At 50.5% G+C, this 23323-nt stretch overlaps 1 protein-coding gene across 3 annotated transcripts in view; it reads left to right on the top strand.

The window, feature by feature from the left end:
- FOXP2 (forkhead box P2) overlaps positions 1-23323 on the top strand; it is a 262365-nt gene that overhangs the window by 215311 nt on the left and 23731 nt on the right. For all 3 annotated transcript variants that reach the window (XM_078598843.1, XM_078598845.1, XM_078598844.1), the window contains 7 exons: positions 3426-3513; positions 5783-5866; positions 7531-7954; positions 10921-10997; positions 11142-11243; positions 19693-19814; positions 22708-22777. In XM_078598843.1, coding sequence (XP_078454969.1) covers positions 3426-3513; positions 5783-5866; positions 7531-7954; positions 10921-10997; positions 11142-11243; positions 19693-19814; positions 22708-22777 — 967 coding nt within the window. The remainder of the gene's footprint in view (positions 1-3425; positions 3514-5782; positions 5867-7530; positions 7955-10920; positions 10998-11141; positions 11244-19692; positions 19815-22707; positions 22778-23323) is intronic.

Below are 23323 nucleotides of genomic sequence, written 5' to 3'. Positions count from 1 at the left end.
GCTCGTCACGAATTGCCACGTTTTGTTTATGTAACAAACCTTACTAATCGGCTGTGTCGGGTGGTGGCGGGTTTAACGACACATTTATGTTTACGTGATCTAACCCCAAAAAAACTCTCGTGGTTGATACCTGATTTGTGGATGATCTGTTTAAGCCCGAGACAATGCTAACCTTTGTAACAGCGATCAAGGGCCCGGCCACATTACGGAACATTCAAATATTCTACGATCACGTGGCAGCTGTTGGGAACGATACCAATACACGCGTGCCTCTTTATGAGCCGTTTGGAAACAAGCACTAATAAGTAATGACCCGCGCTGCGGTCCAGAGCGTTTTGCGTCCTCTGATCTCTTAAAGGAGCGACGGCAAACCGACTTGTCCGTAGCAGATTGATTTCTGCAGGATAGATGCAAGCTGTGAGACAAAGACCATGTTTAGGGCATGACAAAGTGGCTTAGGATCAATATCCGTGACACTGCTTACTGATAAACCGAACATAAAGAATTGAGTCGCGAGGAGAAAAAACCGCCCTCGCCCGGTGCGATTGTCACTTAGCCGTCCGCGGAAGGCGGCTAACAAAACGCCTGACGGTTGTGATGTGTTGCGCCGTCGCAATAAACCGGCGCTCATAAAACAGGCCGGCTTATAAAGTGTGATGTCTCGCGGGCCCGATGTTTGTCCGCTGCTGGCATTTTGCATGATTTATGTAGAGCCAAAGAAGCGTGGATTCCGCGGGAAGGTCCTGCGTTGCATGTGTGTTGCGCGAGGCCTGCTTGCGTGCGCGAGTGAGTGAGTGAAGAACACCAGCGTTGCCACCATCGCGCCCACGCGCTCACCAGATCGCTCAGCCGTCACTACCCTCCTCGGGGCCCCCGCGCGGCGTGTGCGGAACACACTATCAATTAACTTGCTCATTCATTGGGGGGGGGGTGGGGGGCTTTGTTTTGCACAGGTAGATTGTACCGCGTAATGAAATCACGAGCATAAGCTCATAAAGGTGAAACGACAGTGAGCATAATTAGATTTTGATTAAACTCCTATTATCATGCCTGTGGCAGGACATCAATTTGTTTGTCAACACGTTTAAAGCCATCACTTTTAATGGGGTAGTAGTCATGGTGTGGGGGGGGGCACGCCAAATGTGTGTGTGGAGGCTGAATCAAAATGAATAAGCTGCATTTCAATTTCACTGTTATTTTGGCCCATCAATTAAACTTTGCTGCTTTTAATTTTTCTCGACCGTTTTTGCTGCTGCTGCTGCCTCAGAGGGGGCCCAGGCAGCAAGCCCGACGACAATAAGCCGCCGCAGTAAATAGGCGCATTATTGTCGAGGTGTGACGGCGGGAAAAGTGTTCGGGCACCGATAGCGGGGGGGGGGGAGTCAGTGAATACACCCGCGAATGTTTTCGCTCGCTGCCCGGCCTTCCGAGGGAAACAATGCGGGTAATAGTATTTCCGCGCGGCGTCTTGACAAAGCCCTTCCTGGTCAGCCCGGACCCCCCTCGCTCGTAATTTACGACTTTTTAATATATTAAATGCATTAGCAGGCTCGTAATGAAGCCGTGCCTGAAATGAAAGGGATATTTGAAACCTCGTTCCACCGCGAGTCTGATTAAATGATTAATGAGGAGCGCGGTCGCATTTGCATTATCGAGAAGTAATTCGGGTGAAGGGAGATAAAAATCAGCCAGTGTTCGGCAAAAGGGTAGGCTTTTGCGCCATTTTATCACCCCTCGCGCAAGCATAAATCAGAAGATATACACACTGCTCCCGCCCCACAAGCCACCGCTCGCACGCTGAGGCGCGCGCGCGAGGCCCGTTGAAATATAAAACGGGGAAGAGTTATCGCCGTCCCAGTATGAAATAATCGCGTGTAATTGCGATCATAATTCACGGATGGCGAGCAGCTGTCTGAACTTGCTGCAGGTAGCAAATGGTTGAAAACATGGGGGGGGGGGGGGGGGCGGTGGGAGAGGGGGGCCGGGTGAGAATTTCTCTTTGTAGTGGCCTCAGCCATTTTGTCACAAAAATTAGGCTGAGATGAAAGAAAGAAATGAGAACATGTTTTTTTCTCCATAATATTTGATGCAAGGTCACTAAAAAAAAAACGCTGATTTTCTGGTGTTGGCGTATACACTATAAATGCGGAATGCGTTATGGAGCATTTTGTGCCAAAATGTTTTTATGGATTTCATTTTTTTTGGTCCCTAACAGCGTCGTTTCGCAGTGTGTTTATTTGGAGCAGGGTTTAATGAATTAAAAAAGGCATCGACAAGTGGAAAATTGTGGCAAGGAACAAGGTGTTGCTATCGATCGGAAAGCGCTGTTTGCGCGAAGCTGTTTGTGAGGCGGGAGGCATGGATCTTGGCGTAGAGCTGACATTAAGCAAAGCCCACCTTACGAATTATTTCATTATCGTACAAATACGCACCTGCGAGGGCTGAAAAAAAAAACCCTCTCTCTCTCGGGCGATCTTGCACGGTCCTTTACCGCGCTGCCTCTATTATTTTTTTCCTCTCTTTTAGTGGGAGATCATTCTTATTTGGTTTCAGCTAATGGCGGACTCTGTGGCAAAAGGCTATTTGAAAGCCTTAGCAGTGGAGAGGTGGCACTTGCACCTTGTAATCCTTTTATAGCGTCGTCTTTGAGGGAAGGGGGTCAGTGGGGGGGGTTGTGGGTAAATGTGCAAATGAGCCTCAATTCAACGCTTGTTCGAACTTGTTGAATCCAGTGTGGTGGTGGTGGCTGATTCGAGCGGTGCAAGAGGCAATTTTTTGCGCCGGGTATATCTTCCAGCAGTCTCGGATGAGCTCCTTTCGAGCAAACAACATATTCGCCGCGTCGAACAAGGATATACATGTTATCAGACGTTCTGGTTCTCTGCGCGTCTGAAAACGAACCCCTATTTGAGGTTGTGAGCTTGGCACATTGTTGCGTTCCACCTCGGTGCAGATAACAGTAATGAGTAGAATTCAGAATATACGCGTTTTAATAATAATAATAACGATAATAATAATAATGAAGCAGCGATGGGTTAGCGGTGGTGATTAAAATTTGAGCAAGTGCAAAAATAATACAAAAAAGGCATCAGAGAAAGAGTTAAGAGTACACAAAGCACATGTAACATCTCATCAAAGATTTTCACAGCTTTAATTAAAATGGTCAAAACTCCTTTCAAAACACTGATCCACTGAACACAGCTTGAAAATTAAAACATTAGTATTCTCTCTCTCGTGCGCTCGCTCTCTTAGACCCTCTTTCTCCCTCTCGCCCGCTCTCTCAGCCTCGCTCTTTCCAGATGTAAAATTAACACAAGTTGGATGAGAATTTGTTGTCTTTTTTTTGTGTATATCCCCCGCGCTCCCATTAGCGCTCCCCACAGCGTCGGCAATGATCATTTGTTTCTTCCGCTGCCTGTTCACAGACACATGAACGCGGAGCACGGGCTGGATGATCGCAGCACCGCACAGTGCCGGGTGCAGATGCAGGTGGTGCAACAGCTTGAGCTGCAGGTTGGTGCAACAAAAACGGACGTGCTGCCTTCTGGGCCGTTGGCGTCGATTTTCGTCGCCCTCCGTTTAATTGGTGTCGCCGCCTTCGAGGCGTGTCGACGACGAAGACGATTCGTGGATGTTTATTCAAGTAATCGGGCCTGCGGATTATCATTTCTGTCATTTTCTCAGATAGTCAACTTTTAGGGATGGATCTCCGAAGTCCCCGCTGTGTGTCTGCCGTGCAGCCGGCACCAGATATGGCGGGTGCCGGAGGATAGAAAGCATTGGCGAGGTGTGATGCCATCAACAGCGTTGCCCCTGATGACTTGATATTGAGTCGATGAAAGCAGTCAAACACTCAGTCGACTCTTAGCTATTCAATTTTGGTTCTGAGGGGCTTGCAATATCCCCCTCGTGCTCGCCCTCCCCCACAAATATTATCGAGACAGCCAATCGGTGAAGTCGGTCAATCCTTTTTACATCCACGTACGAACCGAAGACCGTTGTTTTGTCTTCCTCAATGCAATGCAGTCCCACGATGACGTTAATATATTATCTCGGTGTGCGTCTTGAGTCAGAATTAGTTCATTTAGTCCCATCGTAGTCGTGCTTTGGTCTGTGGTGGGTAGTGGTCATGGTCCTCTTTTCACAATTGATGACTTTTGTCCACTCATTGACTAATATATATATTTTAAATATGTATCATCACTAATTAACGCCGCTGATGGCACATGGTAAACTTTGCCCACAGAGTCAAAAGTCAAATGTGCATGGAGTGGTACTGATTTTAAAACACGTGACCTTTATTGCCAGTATCAAAGTATAAGAATAGGTTTTACCCTTTTTGGTAATAAAACAGTTGTATTAAGATCTTTAAACACCAAACAGAAACCTTTTGCAAGGAATCATGTCTGCATTAACCACACATACTGGTATTGATTTTATTTGTGGCCTGGAATCAGTGATCATTTCCCCACCAAGTAGGTAGTCAGATTATATTGAACTCTCAACTTTCTACAACTGATTGGTGATGGGAGGAGCAATAATAATAACAATTAAATAATTGGTGTCTACATGGAAGTCGATACAAATGACATATTAACTGTTGCTTATCTATCGTACGGTAACAGGCCTTTCACCGGTTTCTCTTTAAAACAAAAACCAAAAAATAAGTTTTCCCCAAAAATTTGGAGCAATAAGCAAATCACCAAACTCAACTGGGTGGTCGTTGTTGGTCCTCAACAAAATTCCGTTTGGTGGGCGTTTGAAGGAAACCGAGGGGGGGTGTCCCTGGAGGGTTGTGGGAGCCACGGCGGCTTTTCGTCACAAAAGTGCATCCTATGCCAACAGTATCCCGGTTCGACAACGCGTGCGAGAACGGAAGTCGCGGTGGCATCGTCCCACGAGATGCAGGGAGAGAGAGAGAGAGAGCGGGTCAAGCCTTAGCAGGCCCTCTCCGCGGCAGTCCGCCGTCCACGCCGCCGCCGGTCGCCCCTGACAAGTTTTAGCGTCGTTCCGCCTAAATAAAAGGCAAAATCGTGCGGAAAGCGATCGCGGGTGGGGGGCGGCGGTAAGGAAGGGAGCAAAGAAATAAATAACAACGCTGAGCTTGACGAATGGTGCCGCGCCGCCCGAATTTGGCCGGGCCAGCCGACCCCGGCGCGCGAGTAATGACGCTTCTCGCGCGAGGGCCGTTCGCCAGGAAGGGGAGCGGGGTGCGGAGAGGGAACTCCTGTTGCCTCATCCCACCACCACACTTGGTGAGGAGCGGCGCCCCCCCCCCCGCCCCCCCGTGCCGCAGTGACAGCCTCCTGTGGGGAGGTGCTCGGGCCGCGCTCCGAGGGCCTACTTAACGCCGCCACGCCGCCGCCCTTGTTAGGGCAGCCCGCTCTCTCTCCGACGGGCACGCACATCACATTACCATTACGTTCAACCGGTGGGATATTGGGGGGGGGGGGGGGAAAGGAGTTCGCGCGGTTCTTTATTATTTTCCTGCGTGGTTTTTATTTTTTGCCGCATATCATTTACAGCTTGTTACCAAAATAAAAAAAGGGGTAAGGCGGAAAATTCCCGAGGCTGCCCCATTACGTCGGTAAATCGTTACGCAGAGCGACGCGCGTGTTTGTGCGACGGGAGATGTTTGCTCCGTTTTATTTTTGGCGTCTTGCTTTTTTTTTTAATCTTCTTCCCTTTCGTTTGAGCGCACGCCGCGATCCGTTTTTTTTCCGCGTGACCCTTCGCCTTTTGCCCACGCCGAGCGCTTTTTCCCCCCCGCGATGTTGCTCAGCTGTCGAAGGAGCGGGACCGCCTGCAGGCCATGATGTCGCACCTCCACATGAGGCCCTCGGAGCCCAAGCCGACCCCGCAGCCTGTGAGTTATCCCGGCGCGTCGGCCCACGCGGCCCTCTCGGAAATAATGATGGATGGCCGCCGGGTCCCCGTCCCGTCCCCCGACCCTCGAATTTTAAAGCATCTCAACCGAGTTCGGCACGGAGCAAATAAAGCCCCAAGTGGCGTGCCGCCTCCGCCCATTAGGCGGCATTGATGCCGACGCACGTGTTTAGTTACCGCGTGTCCTCCGTCCGCCCCAGGTTGAGCGTGCACAACCTGTGTTTGATGCGGCCGGTGATGAAGCCCATTGCTAGAGGGAAGGGGGATGACATCGGCTTACAGTGACAGTTTTTTTTTTTATGGCCCACTCTGAAAAAGCTTTTACTTTTATCAGCCCCCCCGCCCACCTGCCCTGCCCCCCCCCTACCACCATCACCGCCGCCCCTTCTCTATCGCCTTGCTATCCAATTGGGAATAATCAGTCTGCAAACACGCCCACTCATGAACATGACATCTCTGCTGCTCTCTTAACCTGTCCCGTTGCCATTAATTTGACGTTTGCAATTTTTCTCATCATCCAACCCCCCCCCCCCGCCGCTTTCCCCCGGTCTCTCTCCCTCTCTTGCGTTTTTTTTTGTCTTCACATCGCTCGCCTATTCTAATTGGAAACTCACGTTCCCTCCGGCTAATTTTCCAATTTAGGCCTGTTTTCCGATAGCGGGGGCTGTATTTATGGAGGGAGGGCCTCTCCCCCCTCTCCTCCATACCACCCCCTCCAAACCCGACAGCACTAATCGGCCGAGGTGGCGGGGTCGATGTGTTGTTTTCCGGCTGATTGGAGGCTCGCAGATGGAAATTGAAGGCCGCAGCCGCAGTTAACTGTGCATCCTGCAAATCCCAAACAAGCAAAAATGCCGTCTGCTAACGACGCGAAGCTGTAAATATTGCCAGTTCACTGCCGCATTCTGCCGTGCCATCAAAAATTAATGATTTAGAAAATGTTCCCATTAATAATACCTTTTTTTATCTGAAGTGTTATCAGTTTCGTCTTGCTTACATGCAATGCGGTTTATTAATGCGCTGCTTTGTTATTTTTCAGTTTTATTGTATTTCCACCACCATTTTCACTTTTAAATTACTTGTTCTGTATCTGTTTAGTATTAATGTTTTTAATATGACCCCCTACAAATTCACTGCCTCTTTAGTTTTATTATTTCCTTGTGTTCTCGTGTTTTCCAATGAATTGTCTCGCTGGAGGTTTTTCTTTTCCTCTCTCAATGTGGTCCCCACTCGCCCTCTCGCTCTCTCACACATCCACTCACCCCGCACGCCCACCGGCTCACTCATGCGCTCGCGCACTTGCTCACCCCTTCTCCGATCAAGTGGCCGATCCACCCAACCACCCACCCACCCGACCAGCTATTCCCTTAATAATAACACTTCTCACTGCAGCTACGCGTGCAGCCACCTGCACTCAACCTCTCATGCTCCCTGGCCCCGTGACTCGCTCACACGCCCTCCTGCCCGCCTGCCCGCCCGCCTGCCCGCCCAAACCGCCCACCCGCCCGCCCGCTGGCTACCTGACTAATCCACCCACTGGCCCGCTCACTCACTAATACAATCACACACTCCTTCATTCACACAACCACTCACTCACACACTCACACGCTCACTCTCCCTTGCCTCCGTGCCCGCCCCGTGCAGCTGAACCTCGTGTCGGCCATCACTTTGTCCAAGAGCGTGGCGAGCTGCACCAACCCCTGCGAAGCGTCCTCGGGCTGCTCGGGCTCCACGAGCTCCCACAGCGTGCCGCTCACCCCGACGACGCCCACGCCGGCGCCCACCGCCCTCACCCCCAGCGGGCTCCCGCCGCTGCCGTCGCTGCCGCCGCTGGCCGCGCTGCCCCAGGGCGTCATGCACGGCGTGGCCACCCACCCCAACCCGGGCCCTCCGCCGCCGCTACCGCCGCCGCTACCGCCGATGCTGAGCCGCACGCCGGGGCCGCTGCCTCCGCCGCCGCCGCCGCACCACCACCACCAACACCACCACCACCACTCGAGCATGCACGCCGGCATGGGCCCCATCCGGCGACGCCACTCCGACAAGTACAGCATCCCGGTCAGCGCCGGTACGTCGTAGTCATCGTCGTCGTCGCCGCCGCAGCAGCTGCTGCTGTGCTGCTGCTGATGCTGCTGATGCTGCTGATGCTGCTGCTGATGCTGCTGCTGATGCTGCTGCTGATGCTGCTGCTGATGCTGCTGATGATGCTGCTGCTGATGCTGCTGATGCTGTGCTGCTGCTGCTGCTGTGCTGCTGATGCTGCTGCTGATGCTGCTGCTGATGCTGCTGCCCGTCGTGAGTTGTAGAGGTCGCTCGTGTGAGCGTTGGACCCTTGATGTGACCCCCAACGATGCGGTTGAGAGAACTTCTTCTGCAAAGTTTTCAAATTGCTGTGCAGAGGAAACCAATGATTGCACCTCGATTACCAGTTTTTAGTTGCGTTTTTTTGTCTCTTTCCACAATTTTAGTTTCCTGTTGTGCTGTCGGGTGTCGTGTCTTAAGTCAAAGATTGCCGGTTTAACATCTTCCCTGCAAAGGCCACTTAATGCAGTGCATTTTGGCTCCTGTAAGGTGCAAGGTATCATTGAAGGTGTTCTCTGTGGGCGCTCGTGAGCTAGTGGAGAAAATTCCACTTTCATCTGGAGCCCATTGGTTTTTTTCTGCACAGGGAGACCACTTTTGACTTTCCAGGAAATTGGTGCAGCCTTTCCAGGTGGTTCCTAATTTACCATGCCTGGAGGGATTAGGGGTTGAGTTAGAGTTCGGGTGTCGCGGTGGCGAGATATTAACTACCTCAGGAGATCGTGGGTTCAATCCCAACCCTGACGCCTGCTGTATATTTGGAGTTTGCGTGTTCTCCCCGTGGTCGCGTGGATTTTTCTCCAGGTCCTCCGGTTTATCCCTCCACATTTAGAAACATGCGTTTAGAGTATTTGGCAGCTATATATTTCCAGATGATAAGTCACTTCGTTGAGCTATCAGTTGTGGCCAGGTCACTTCTGAAAAAGAGCTGTATCGCTCAGTGGGCCTTACCTGGTAACATAAAATTGTTTAGTTTATAGAATTGGCCGGGATTTAAAATTGTGATCTCCCACGTTAATGAATCTGTTTCTCTTATCAGCTTAGCTACATCCCGGGCCATTTGCCTGAAATAAAACATGAACATGCGAGTGGGCCAGATGACTGGAGTGGTTTACGAATCCGTGTAGACAGGCACGGATTCAAATCTCGCCTTGGCCACACCACTATGAGATTCAGCACCGTCATCATCCAGCTAGTAAACCCCCCTTGCGCTAAGTGAGCTTGACAGATTATATTATTAGTGAAGTGCCCGGAGATGTTGTTTTCAAGAGGAGGCTCTCATGTGTGGGAATCATCGCCCAAAGTTGGAAAACGCGGAAAATCGTCGGATTCTCATTTGATGGTTTCTGTGACCAGATGCTGCTCCACTCCAGGGGGATTCATCTTCCTTTATACATCAATGTCAACACGCAGTCTCACATTTAGATGATGTATATACATACCCACGTTGTGTGTGTGTCTATGAGTGACAAACGTGTTATTATAAATACAATAATAATAATAACGAGAAGATGTTTCATCCCTTTGTCAATCGACTTCTGGGTGAAGGCCTCCCCACATAGTGTAATCTTTCTTGTTGTTGCCATACTTCACCACACTGGTCGGTGTTGATTGGTGAAAGACAGGCCCGGGACTTGTTCATAGCATCCCTCGCCACTGATTTTAGTCATGGTTGTGAATCATACTCGAGTAGGCCAGATCCATAGCGTAGTGTGCTAACCACTGTGCCACTGCTTCCCCTTGTCTAAAGTATAAATTATGGTATATATGTTTGTATGTTGAACCATACGTAGCCAACCATGCTAATCGGAGGTGCCTATGTGATGCTTACATATACGTGAGCAGCAGGTAAACACATTTTAAAACAACAAAATAGTAACACGACTACGTTAAGCATGCATGGATGCATGCTTAACGTTAAGCATGCATGGATGCATGCTTAACGTAGATTGGAAACTCATTTCTAAATTAAAAACTCATTCCTTGAGAATTCCCTCTCGTGTTTAGTGTCTTGTCCAACCGATTAGCAAGGTTGACTACGTGCAGTGCGAAAAGAAGTTCAACATACATACTTACATTGATGATCAGCATGTCAAGATAATCTTATACCAAGGCCTAGATATAGATACTTAATGGATGATGTTTTATATGTGACACTATTTAGCAATACCTTATTCTTTAAATATTTTGACCACCCTTACAGTATAATGATACTTGGCTATTATATAGCATCTAATTGTGACTGTATCTCAAGACACCACTCAAAGGGCAGGGACAAGGGCATCATAATTACAAGAGTGTGGGGTGTTTGCACGGTTTTTAAGTGAGATGCAATTGGAATAATTTGATAAATAATGGGAGAAATTTCGATTTAAAGCTTTCGTAACTGCAGGGATTCATATTCTTGGTTCTTTCGGTAAAGTCACGTAGAAGGGAAATAATAAAATAATAAAAATAAAACAATAAAATTGGAGAAAGTCAATGATAGGCAGAGGAGAAGAGGTACATATTGAGCTTTTTGGACTTGAACAGGGGCAGGAAGTTGGTAGCACGGATGGCCGGGGCGTGACAATCTTAACCAATGGGAGCAGCAGCACACAAAGACAAAGATCACCCGTGTAGCCTTAACAGACTTTTGGGGCAAGTGCTGTTCGCGAGTAGCACCTATGAAGGCCGGCACGGCACACGAGGGGGTGGGTGGCCAGCACCACGCCCGACCGCCTTTGTCTCCCCAGTGGCTCCAAAGACACACACACAGACAGACACCCGCGTGTCCCTCTGTGCGTGTGCCGCATTTGACACGTACGCTACATCGCCACCAAACGCGGCACCGTGTGCGTCGTTAATGGAAACGCGGCTAAAGAACAATCTCGCGTCGGACACTTACAGTGATTGCATTACACTTTGCCTCGTCTGCCCCCCTCCCCCCCTCCTTCTCTCACTCTCTGGCAGACCTCGCTCAGAATTACGAGTTCTACATGAACGCCGAAGTGAGGCCGCCGTTCACTTACGCCGCCTTAATACGGCAGGTGAGGGCCCCCCCCGTGGGCACGGCACTGAAACGGTTCGCGAATAATCGCCGGGCTGTGTTTTTTTTTTTTTGCCGGGTGGTCCGGCGACGTCTATAGCGCCCCTGACCAAACGCGTCTGCCTCATTTGCCGTTTGTGCGAAGGCCATTCTGGAGTCTCCCGACAGGCAGCTGACGCTTAACGAGATCTACAACTGGTTCACGCGGATGTTCATGTATTTCCGCCGCAACGCTGCGACGTGGAAGGTACGTGAGTGAGTTGCCTGTGGGGCGCTTGCCCCAGCAGCCCCTGAATCGCCAAATAAAGGCACGCACGTATGCACCGATACGTGCGCACACACACACACCTACACATATTAGCACGCACATATAGACACGCAAGCGCAGGAAAATGAAGGTATGCACGTGGACATACACAAACACAAACAAAGACACAGATCCCCTGTATAGCCTTAAAAGACTGTTGGTGCATGTGCTGTTAGCGAGTACCTATGAAGGTCGGCACGGCACACACGCATAGACATGCACACACATGCGGATATGCATAGACATATACACACACACGGACGAGTTGTGCACGCACATACACATGCACGCACGCAGACATAGACACATACTCATACGTGCACACTCACATATCCGAACATGCATTCACATAGGTATGCACAAAGACAAAAACAAAGATAACACACAAAGACAAACGCATGGAAATACACACGCAGCAGTCAACAACAACAGTCGTACAACAACAGCCGCCACTGTCTACTCGGGAGGGGGGAGGGTGACATCACCACGTGACTTGTGCTCAACTAGGTGCAATTTGAGGCTACGTGTAAGTGTGAAAGGCTCGCTTGCAGGAGATCACGGGACAGACCCAGGTGTGATGAGTTGACCGACTGAGATGACTGGACAGATGCACCACCTGTGGGTGTGACTGATCACTTGAAATGCGGCTTGGGACAGGGAAAAACATAAGACTCGGTAATTAGGCGATTAAATGTTCCGTGAAAACAGGATGCGTTTCATATGTACTGCCCGGCACTTGTATAAAGTCACATTGATGTTCCGCTAAATGCCTTCTTGTAATTTAAACAATATGCCATTTTTCATTTGCAGCACTTTTCTTTTTCAAAAGGGAAAGAAACCAGGGATCAATGCGACCCAATTACTCAGGTGTTCCCTGCATTGTTGACACATTTATTGGAGGGAACCTGCACACTGTTTACCCTGTGTTAAAAGGTAACTCTTTTACGGGCATTTAAACACAACAATAACAACAGCTGCGGTTTGTTACTAAGTGGCAGTGACCTCACTGCCGAGCCCGTGCCAGGCTAGGTGCACTCTGAGGCTACGTGCAGTGTTGATGGCTGACTAGCAGTAAGTCATGGGACAGACTCAGGTGCCATGGTTTGACTGACTGAGATGACTGGCAGATGCACCACCTGTGCACCCCACTGCGTCAGCTCGCTGCAATATAGCCGCCCGGTGCTCCGCTCGTTGTTGTGTGCGTTACTCCTCTGCGCCCCCCGTTGTTGTTGTTGTTGGAGGGTGACTGCACGTACCTACACGTGCACACATAAAAACATAACCGCACACCGACACGGACGGAGACATAGACAAACGCACGCGCGCACACATGCGTACACATGCGTACATACGGGTACACCATACGTACACACACCCATGCGCAGTGTATACAGCTTATAATACCCGTGGATGTATGCGTGAGCTGGACACGTTTTTTTAAATTTCAGCCTGCAAGGGCAGCATTTGTTAATGAAGGTGGTGGTTTCTTTGTCCGTGGCGTGTGCGAGATTCACATTTTTTGTGCACATTCAGTGATTTTTTTTTTCTTTCTAAACGTCAATAAAATAAACACAATCATCCGAAAATACAATTTCCTTCACGCGGACAAACGAGGAAGGGACAAATTGTGATGTTTTGCTTCCTCGCCCAGAAGCTATTGTTTTATTTTTCTCGTTTCCCATTGACCCATATAGCGGTGCAGTCGTACACGTATATATATGCGTATAAAGTTGCACTCAATTTTTTTGTCTGCCAGGTAGGATATTATACTTTCAGCGGGAGGATGGGCCTTCAACACGCTGATTGCCTCTAATGTCACACTGTGTGACAGTAATGTAGGCTCTGCTCTACTGAAGTGGTGTGCATTTCAAATACAGCTTCGGCAGACCTGGGATTAGAATGGGAGGTTTTTTTTCCCACCACCACCCGTGAAAGGCACCTCGCAGTCTCAAAATTTGAGTCATCGCCAATGTGGAAATTATGATGTTGAAGCCGGCGCTGCTGTAAATATTATACATGCATCTTAAAGATAACATTAGTCAGATCTTTCCCACAGATGAGAGATTGAGGGGGGGCGTAGGGAGGGAGCAGGGGTGGAAATGGAATCGGCAGCAGATGCATGCATGTCTCGCTTTGATCATCGGAACATTTCTACGTGGTTAGAGCAAGCGTGCGTTCAGTCAGTGGGAGCGATAATACTGGTGAAGGTGCGGCCCTGCAATTGCTTGCTCACAACACTGCTAGCGGAAGGGCCTCTATTAAATGGAGGCGAGGTCTAAGAGAGCGTCTCTAGGGGGTGTTTTGGCCTACTCTTCCTCACCGGCCGGACGTCCCCTAAGCATTGGAAGTAGCCCCACTATAATCCTGTCACACGCGACCAGCCGGTACACGAACTCTGGTGCACCCACGTATCAGAATATCCTATTTGTACTGAAGGAATCCGATGAGCTATGAAGCTCTTTTTTCACAGGCGTCAACCGCTGAGTGAACAGATTCGGTGGGTGCGAGTTGGGGGATTGGTTAACGAACTTTCACCGTCGTTTTGAACTGCCGCGCCAGGAGATGGAATCGGGCGACCTCTCCATTGCAAGGCCGGCGTGCTCACCGTTACACCACGCTCGCAGCATGTCACGGCCTGGATGTATTTATATTGTGTGTGAGTGGGGGGTGGGGTGGTGGTTCCCCTCACTTCTTCCTCTCAGTGCTCCACCCAGCCGCTTAAAACAATTGGATTGCAGCTGTCAGTGCGCCGCGCCCGCGGGGGATTTGTGCTCCAACGTTCTGATGCGACTGGGCCGTATTACTAAAATAATGAAATAACCATCCCAACTCTCAAAGAGGCGTCTGGTGCAAAAAAAAAATTATATAGGGAGGGTGAACCGAGAGCCTTTCATCGTCGGCAGTTCGTTAGCGGTTGCCTCGGCGATTGCATATTAACGAGGCTAACGGCCCCCTCGTCTCCTCACCGCCCCCCCCCCTCTCCCCTGTGGGCTCAGAGTGGGAGGGAGCCGGCGAGCGGCGGGCCTCCTGCCTTGGGGAGTCAATCCGGGGGGGCGCGGAGGGGGATACGGCGGCCGTAGTGCAACGGTTAACGCATGGCACTCGCAGTCCAGACAGAGGTCACCGGCTCGATCTCGCGACGCGACAGTTGAAACAATGGTGCAGGTTTATTCATTCTCCCAACCTCCACCGCCTCCTCCTCCTCCTCCTCCTCCATGTGTCCACCCCGAGAGTTAAAGCCACAGTTAGTGTACCGGCATGTGGTGGCGGCGGCGGTGGTGGGGTTAAGTTGTATTGCCAGAAAGGGTAAAACCTATTCTTACTTTTCATACTCTCAGTCTTATTGTTTTACCGTTTGCTGTTGCGACTTGCCGATCCGCCCATACTGTGGCCGCCTGTGAAACAGAGCCTCGTAGCTGTCTCGGAGTCCTCCTCCAGTCCAAATAAGAGATTCTGATTCTGATATTTTACAACAACATTGGCCAGCGTGAAAGAGAGTAGGTCCCATGTACCCTCCTCGAGAAGGGGGCTGCCTCGTGCTGGCTCCTTCACTTGGAGGCCCGTCCGCCAGCGTTAGCACGAATCGTCGCTCGCAACGGGGCTGCGTCTTTACCGAGCGAGAGTCAGTGTATTGAGGGGGTGAGAGGAGACTTCGTCTCAGGTGAGTCCGTTGTGTAGCAGTCCTTGCAAGGTTCATTCCAGGATCCAGGTCACTGCGTTGTGGGTTATACATTTTCAAAATCATGCTTTTTACAAATAACGTCATCAACCCGGCAATGGTAGTAGAGATAGTCAAAATTGTCATCATCATCATCGCCGCCATCATCTCATCATTGCCATGATCACCATGATCATATTATTATTGTCATTGTTAGAAGCTTAAATATTGAATGTGCCATGAATATTTGGGGCACAGGGAATTCAAATTTTTTTTCTTTAAAAAAACTCACCCAAACGCAGAGTAATGGAAGGAAAAGTTGAAAATGTAACTCAATGACGTGTCAGGCGATCACAAAAAACGACATCAGTTTCAAAAGATGTCAAGTCCCCTACTTTGAGCGTTTCACAGATAGCGTGTTGCAGTGGCGCAGGGCGCAGCTTCGGATTGTGTGCACTCAAGTCCCCTTGCCCAACCTCTTTACCTTTCAGTTCCTGTTAGCTTGTCTTGTGCATGATGACATGTTTTCATTTTAAGCTGTTGAATATTTAAACTTCACTCAACCAAACTTTCTTCTTATTTAAGAAAAAAAAGGGGGTTATACTGGCTATTTATTTATTTATTTAAAAATATCACGACTTAAAAAAAAAACCTCCTTTATAGTCAGTCACAGTGAACTATGCCTCTTGGGCCATGGGGGAGGAAAAGCAACTGTCAATGCGATTAAACAAATGTAATATTTCTCACTTATTTGCTATATATAGAGAGAGACCCTAATAGACATATTTCAGAAAATTGAGTCACGCACATTGAAAGCAAACAAATGTATTAAAATAGATGCAAGTTATGCATTGCCTTCAGTGGCTTGGGACTTTGTAATGTGCGTGTGTGTGCGTGCGTGTGTGACCCACGTGTGTGCGTGTGTGGGGAGCAGTAGTGCAGCGGTTAGCGCGCTGCGCTACGAACCTGGCGACCCGGGTTCGATTCCCGCTCACGGCCAACACCAGTGACGATTATCTGAACCGGTCCTGGGCCTCCCCTAGGTCGACTCAGACTTAAATGAGTACCTGATGCGATGTGTAAACATCGCTACTAGGGAGACAAAGGCGGCCGGGCATGGTGTTGGCCACCCACCCCCTCGTGTGCCGTGCCAGCCTTTATAGGTGCTCGCTAACAGCACTTGCCCCTACAGTCTGTTAAGGCTATATGGGGGATCTTTGTCTTTGTGGGGAGCAGTAGTGCAGCGTTTTGCGTCCTGTGCTACAAACCCGATGGCCCGAGTTCGATACCTGCTCACGGCCAACACCAGTGACGATTATTTCAACCGGTCCTGGGTCTCCCCTAGGTCGCCTTAGTCTCAGATGATTACCTGGTGTGATAGGTAAACATCGCCACTGGGGAGACAAAGGCGGTCGGGCGTGGTGCTGGCTACTCACTCCCTCGTGTGCTGGCCGGCCTTCATTGGCGCTCGCTAACAGCGTTTGCCAAACAGTCTGTTAAGGCTATACGGGGGATCTTTGTGTTTGTGAGTGTGTGCGCGCGCATGTGCACACATGCAATTATTTCATTTCAATGCATAAGGTTGTGTGTTTGTTCTCGCGCACGCACACACACACACACACGGGTGGGAGCAATGAGATCAACTGACGTGCAATGGGATAGATGGATTGTTCCATTGTGAGAAGGTTCAAGTTCCTAGTTGACATTATTGAACCTGCTGAGACCTTTCTAAGAGACCAGAACGTGTCTCCATTTGCACGAATGTCGCACGGGTCACCAAAATGACAACAGCAAAACAAACGAAATAAAACAAAATAACGCCAAGCGATGAAGACGTGGAAAATCAGAACAAAAACAACGGTGCCGCATGAGAAATCCAAACTGTCGGGACAAATCGATGTTAAATCACAGATCAATCGAGTGAGGGATGGCGAGAGCTTAGTAGACTGTCATTCAGCAGTAGATAGATGGTGGCTGGTGCTGCTCCTGATGATGATGACGCAGGCACTGTGAGAATGTACAACGGGAACGTGGCAACAGCTTCAAGAGGCATTCATCCAGCAGTGGATATATCATGGCTGATGATGAGGATGATGAACACGTCACCGTGAGGAGGCTTGTGTTGCCTTCGAGACGTCGCGATTTAATTCATTTATTTTCATTTATTATTATTTTATTTTAATTATTTTTTACCTACGTGGCTTTACCGAAAAAACCTAAGAGTATGAATCCTTGCAGTCACGAAAGCTTCAAATCTAGAATTAACGTCACCGTTAGACTGTGTTACAGGCAACAGCTTCAAGAGGCATTCATCCAGCAGTGGATATATCTGGGCTACTGAAGATAATGGCAGGCACTGTGAGAATGCATAGCAGGGACACCGCGTGCTGTTTACGGTTTGCGCGTACGTCTGCCGGCGCAATGAAGCTAAATCAGCGTGCGGTGCGGTATGCGCATTATTCAAACTTTAGTGACAACCTGACGGGGAAAGAGCTTACGCCGGCTGACACGCCGCTGACAGGGACAGAGACAAACACCTCGAGACATTTACAAGCAGTGACAATAAACATACGAAAACATGTCTGGCATTTACCGTTGCACGGGCAGCTCATGCCTGCAGTCGACAAGAGACTCGCGAGTGGCTGGGGACGGTGGCACGAGATGTGAATTGACGGGTGAACAAGCAAACACAATGGGAAAAGGGGAAAACAAGGGATTACGTTCACGTCTGGAATGCTCTTGGGAGGCAGAGCAGTAAGAAGAACGTATAATGACAACTGGAAGGAAATGTACGGCGCAAGACAGCGCGGCAATAAAGCCATTACAAAGTGAAAATGCAACTAGATTTGTACGCGCGCCTTTTCTTCATATTCTAAATAGGGGGTTGGTGTTGGGGGTGAGGGGGGGCGTGGGGAGCACGGCAACAGCTTGGAGCAGCACTCATCCAGCAGTGGGTAGATCACGGTGGCTGGTGATTGAAGTCACCGTGGTGATTTCGATCGGTGGCAAGCAATGATCTGAACTGGTGCTGGCATCAATCTGTAATGTCCAGCACGGTGAAGTATGATCAAGCAACCTATGTGACCGAAATAGCTTGGGAGGGAAGGCCCATCCAAGGGCTGTATAAAATCAAATCGACCGTGTATTCGTTTTGTTACGTGATACGTATAAACCAAGATGTTTTTCTTAAGGTGCCGCAAACACAGGATCGCAAGAGATACGATATGTTAATAGGGAAGTCCTTGTGATTTCAAATCGCCTCCCCCAAGGACTGCCCCCTCAATGAAGTGCACCCCTTGTGGTTATTACAGCGTCGTTAACTGCTGTGCGCGCCACTGACGGAAAATTAGATAACATATTTGTAATCGTGAAACGCATTGTACACAGACCAAACATACCATTTACATACCGTAATAGCAATAATAATAATAATAAAACTTATTCTGCTCTTAAGAAGTGCGTGAAGCAGGGGTGGAACGGGGGATGCGCGATTTGCCTTCTTGCTTCCGATGACTCATCGGACATAAAATGTAATTATAATATGGAAATTGTGCCGAGAGAATGAGACAGAAAGGTCTCATGTAAATTTGTCGGTTGAAGGTCATGGCAAGGGAACTGCGAGAGACAGCAGATATTGGCCACTTGCGTTCGGAGATTTCTCTGTAGCCAGGAGGACAGGCGTGGACCCGACAGGCATGCGGGGGATAATGGATGACCAAGATCCCTAGCCCTGTCTTCCTCCTCACTCAAGGCAAAATGAGCTAACCGCGACCGGGCCTACGGTAGAAAGGGCCTGAAAGTAAAGAAGAAAAGAAAAATAAATTATATCCCGGCGCTGTGCGAGAGACATCCGAAAGCGACGGTGGACATGGCGTGTGTGGAATTGGTACAACCGTAATTGTGACGCTTTAGACAACATGGCACACGCTGCCGGAGTTCCACGCCTCTTTGTGTCTGATTTATGCGGAAACAACCCTCCATTGACGGGTCTCGTGAACATCATCTAAGGAGCGTCAATTACAAGCGCTGAACACGTGTAATGGTTCCGTCGTTTATATACAGCATTTCGTTTTTATTTAAAGTTATATCTTTTTTGGAATACACACGGCCGAGATGCAGCGTTTCATTTGCGGCGTGGGCTCGGTGATGGCACGGCGGGGTGGGGGGGGTCAAATGACTTTGCAGATCGGGTAGAACGCACGTGGTTCGAGATGCATTACAAAGTGTTGCATGAAAGGCGCACGCCGATAAATAGCTCGCGTTATTAAAAAGAGACTTACTACAGAGGCAGTGCACCTTTGGGTCATTGTTGCACTCGTAGCTGCGCGGCAGAGGCAGCTTGTGTTTTACTCGCAGTGGTGATTGACATTTGTGTGACCTGAGATTGGAGCGTAAGGAGGCGTTTGAGTTGAGCTTCACGAAAGTTTGCCTCGTTGCTCGCGTCCTAGCTCTACCGGCGTGTTTCCGGGTTGGAACGCACTTCCTTTGGCACGTCCTGTGTGAGGTTTGCAGAAATCGGAATCCTTGGGAAAATCTTTAAGCGGTCGTGCCGATGAAGGCGCGCGCTGCAGTCCCCTCGAAAACACGTCGGAGAGCTGTGCCGCACAACCCGCAGTCGTGTTTCTTGTTTGTAGTTTTTTTACTCTCTCTTTTCTCCCCCTTGCGCTGCACTGATGCCCCCCCCCCCTTTCACCTCCCCTCTCCCTCTCCCGAACGCTGCTCGTAATGAAGAACGCTGTGAGGCACAATCTCAGCCTGCACAAGTGTTTCGTTCGCGTCGAGAACGTTAAAGGAGCCGTCTGGACGGTGGACGAGCTAGAGTTCCAAAAGCGAAGGCCGCAGAAAATCACTGGGTACGTTGGGCTGCTCCAAAAACCTGCGACGAAAAGAAACGGGAGGCACTAATCCCGTGGAACCGCATCGAGCGGAGCGGATCAACTCCCCGACGCGTCGGCGCGCACGCGCCAGCATCCACCAACGCGCACCTCTGCTGCTTGCTTTCCGTGTTCGGTGTAGCGAGCCGAGTCAGCTTTTGCATGTCCGCCTGCCGCAGCCCCAACAGCTTGTCCTGCACCGTTACGCTCCCGTGTCCTCGGTAAGCGCCCTCGTGGGTTTAGGCTGAGGAGGCTAAAGACTCCGCTCCGGGTTTTTCCAGATCCCCGTTGATAAATGACCGCGCTTGGATTCGCCAAGTAATTGGAACGCCGGTGACTGTTGTGGCTTCACCAACGTCGGGAGATTTTTTATGCAGCTTCCCAGGAGAAACCCGTCTGCTGGAAGGGGGCCCAGCTCCATTGCTGCATCATCATCATCATCATCGTTCATTACATGATCACGATTATCATCGTCGTATTATTATCATCATCGTAATATTAGTATTGCTATAAATGTAGAGTATTAATGTGCCGTGAATATTTGGAGCGTTCCTAAAACCACCATACGTCGAGTCATTGAAAGAATAATTTAAATTCTAACTCGGCGATGTGTCCGGCGATCACCAAAATGACATAATTTTCCAAAGACTTTTTAAGTCCCACTTGGCGATCATCGTCCTCGTCCATCCACTCGTCGCCATCACCATCGTCGTCATCGCGATGCCGTTAAGCTGCGACTGGAAAAACCCCGAGGTGGACCCCGGCAGTTGCCTTCTCACCCTGGAGCCAGGAGCCGCCGCTGGCTCGATCAGAATGCCCCTCCTGCTTCGGGAACGGTTCCCCCGATTGTTTGAGACGCAGGAGCTGGGCAGGATCTCGCAACCCCCTCTCCCCTCCCGTCACCCCGCTGCGCTTTGCTTGCTGCCTGTGCTGGCCGGCGACGCGACTGCCACTTTCAAGTCAGGCGCGCTTTTGCTTCTGCTCGGGAGAGGGCCCAGCACCTTATCAAACCAGATAAGACATTGCCCTGTCAAAACAACTACAGTCCATGCTGGATCATGATAATGTTTCATGAAACGGCGGTGAACTCTGCCATCCAGCGGGGCATTTATGTTGATCGGGTGACGTCCCGGCAGGTTTGACAAGGGACTATTCTGTCTTTGTGCTCTGCCCCAACTGCTTATTTGTGTGCGCATACGCGCGGTTTTTTTTTCATCCGCATGTGCCATGCTTGTCAAAACACAACGCACAATTTGTTGTAATGGAATACATTTGCAATGGTAACCTCCGATAATGGCTGAATTTAGATTGCTACCGCTTCAGTGCTTTATAATTTTTTTATAATGCTCTTTGAAATTTCAAAGTATTCTCCTGTACACATTTTCCCAGGTGTGACAAGCTTGGGAAACTACATGCTCGACATGTCATATGTTCTTTGTGGTTTTTTTTCCTCATGTAATTTATTTATATTTTTGCTCTGTGTGTGTTTTTGTTTTCTGCATGCGCCGCTCAATAAACCCCGCCATTTGCCGGCCGCCTTTGCCGCTCCCCGATCCGAAACTCCGCGACACGGCACCCCCCAAATTCCGCCCGACCGCCGCTTTCCACCCAACCGCATTGCTTCCGCCAATGGCCGCTCGCTTCTGCCCACTGCTGCCCCCCGCTGCCCCGCCTGACCCCGACGCGGACGACCCTGCCGCGAAGGGCGCGGTGCGCACGAACCTGTCGGTGCACAAGTGCTTTGTGCGCGTGGAGGACCAGTACGGCTCGTTCTGGACCGTGGACGAGTCCGAGTTCCAGCGGGCGCGCCACTGCCAGCCCGGCCGACCACGCAAGCTCGGCCAGCTGGCCTCCGACGTGTCCCTCGCAGGGTTCACGCTCCAGTAAGGTGGCGAGGCGGCTGCGGGCGTCGGCGGCCGCCGCGCCGGCCCACCGGCGTGGCAGGCACCACCCCCCCCCCCTCGCTCATGCACCCTCGCTCAGCTCGCTTGCTCGCTTGACTCGCTCGCTTGTCCGCGCGTGCGCACGCATGCTCCGCTCCATCTGCACTGTGGCCTCGCTTCATTCTACTCGTGCACATTTCCACCCTGTTCGGCAGAAACGCCACTCCTCGCCGCCGATGTTTTTATTAATGTGGATGGGAAAATGTCTTTTTCAAATGCACGTTCCGAGTTTGTTGTTAGACGTGAGCTGGCGAGGCAGGGCAATGCCCACAAGGGAGCGGCGCGCCCTTCGTGTTTTGCCCTGACCCTGGGGAGGAAGTGAGTTGGCCACTTGCTTTCCTCGAGATGCCCCATCTCGCCTCTCGATGCCACGGCCCTCGCCGGCAGTGGCGAGTGTCCAGGCCTCCGTCACTCGCCGGCACGTTATCATTTGTTGTCCTACTGTTAAACGGCACGCGTACGTGCGTACACGAGCACCCCCATGTAATTTGCGGGTGCCCCTCGGGCTTGATCACTCAAGGAAATGTGCCTTTATCTGCAAAAATATCTCTTTTTTGCTACAAGGCAGCTCATTTTATGTCCAAAAACGGTGGCATTAGCACATCACTCAGCCGCTCTCCCCCCCCTCCATAATTGAAGCTCACTTCTATTGCTTCACCCACCGAAAATTTATCACCGCTTTTAGAGGCAGTTGCGAACTCCTAAGAGGGGTTGTGCGGGAGCTCTGCTTGGACACATTTTAATATTTATATTTCGTCGGGGGTTAATGTGTGGTAAGCTTTGTCTACGCTCTTCCCTATGCTGCCAAGTCTCATTAATGGGGCCAATGACAACTGTCTTTCTGATGCTTGCCATATCGCCCTCCCCACCCACCCCTTCCCCTGCCCCCCCCCATCCCCACCGCATCCCGGCCTAATTTCACACCACAGAAGTCCATCGCTGATGAAGAGCATGCAGGCTGGCCTTGGCTTTGGCGCCGCATTGAATGCCAGTTTACAGGTAAGTTAACCCATTGCCCCGCACACACGCACGCACGCACGCGAGCACCGCGGCAAATCGGCGCCAGCACGCTTCAAAAGACGACCGGCGCGGTAGTCCACCAGAGGCGATGTCGTCGTGAGGGCGCGCGGGTCGTTGCTTCGCGCGACGAGACCAACGACTTTCGGTGGCGCGGCCCCGTGCCGACGCCACCGAAGCGGCGAGATTTCCCGCGCACCTTCTCAGGCGCGTTTGGCAGTCGATTGAGGGCGCGTAGCCGGTCGTTGAGAATGTGACGGGCACGCACGCACGCGCGTACATGCGTGAGCGCGTGCGCTTTGGCCACGCGCATATTCCACCAGGTTCATAAAAGAGAGCTCCTCCTCTACCTCATTAATATTAATTACCACTGTCAGGAGTGATTTGGTGTCTCGCGCTTGGCCTTGTGACAGCACCGCAGGCCAGAAATTGCTTCAAAGTTTAACCCTTTTTTCACGTTTGCATTTTTAATGTCGCCGCAAAACCCTCCGCGCACGGAGATGCCTTGAAACAGCCGGCAGGATTTGC

The sequence above is a fragment of the Lampetra planeri genome, chromosome 11 (assembly GCF_965212315.1).
Source record: "Lampetra planeri chromosome 11, kcLamPlan1.2.h2, whole genome shotgun sequence".
Classification (NCBI taxonomy): Eukaryota; Metazoa; Chordata; class Hyperoartia; order Petromyzontiformes; family Petromyzontidae; genus Lampetra; species Lampetra planeri.
This window is presented reverse-complemented; position numbering and strand designations above follow the sequence as displayed.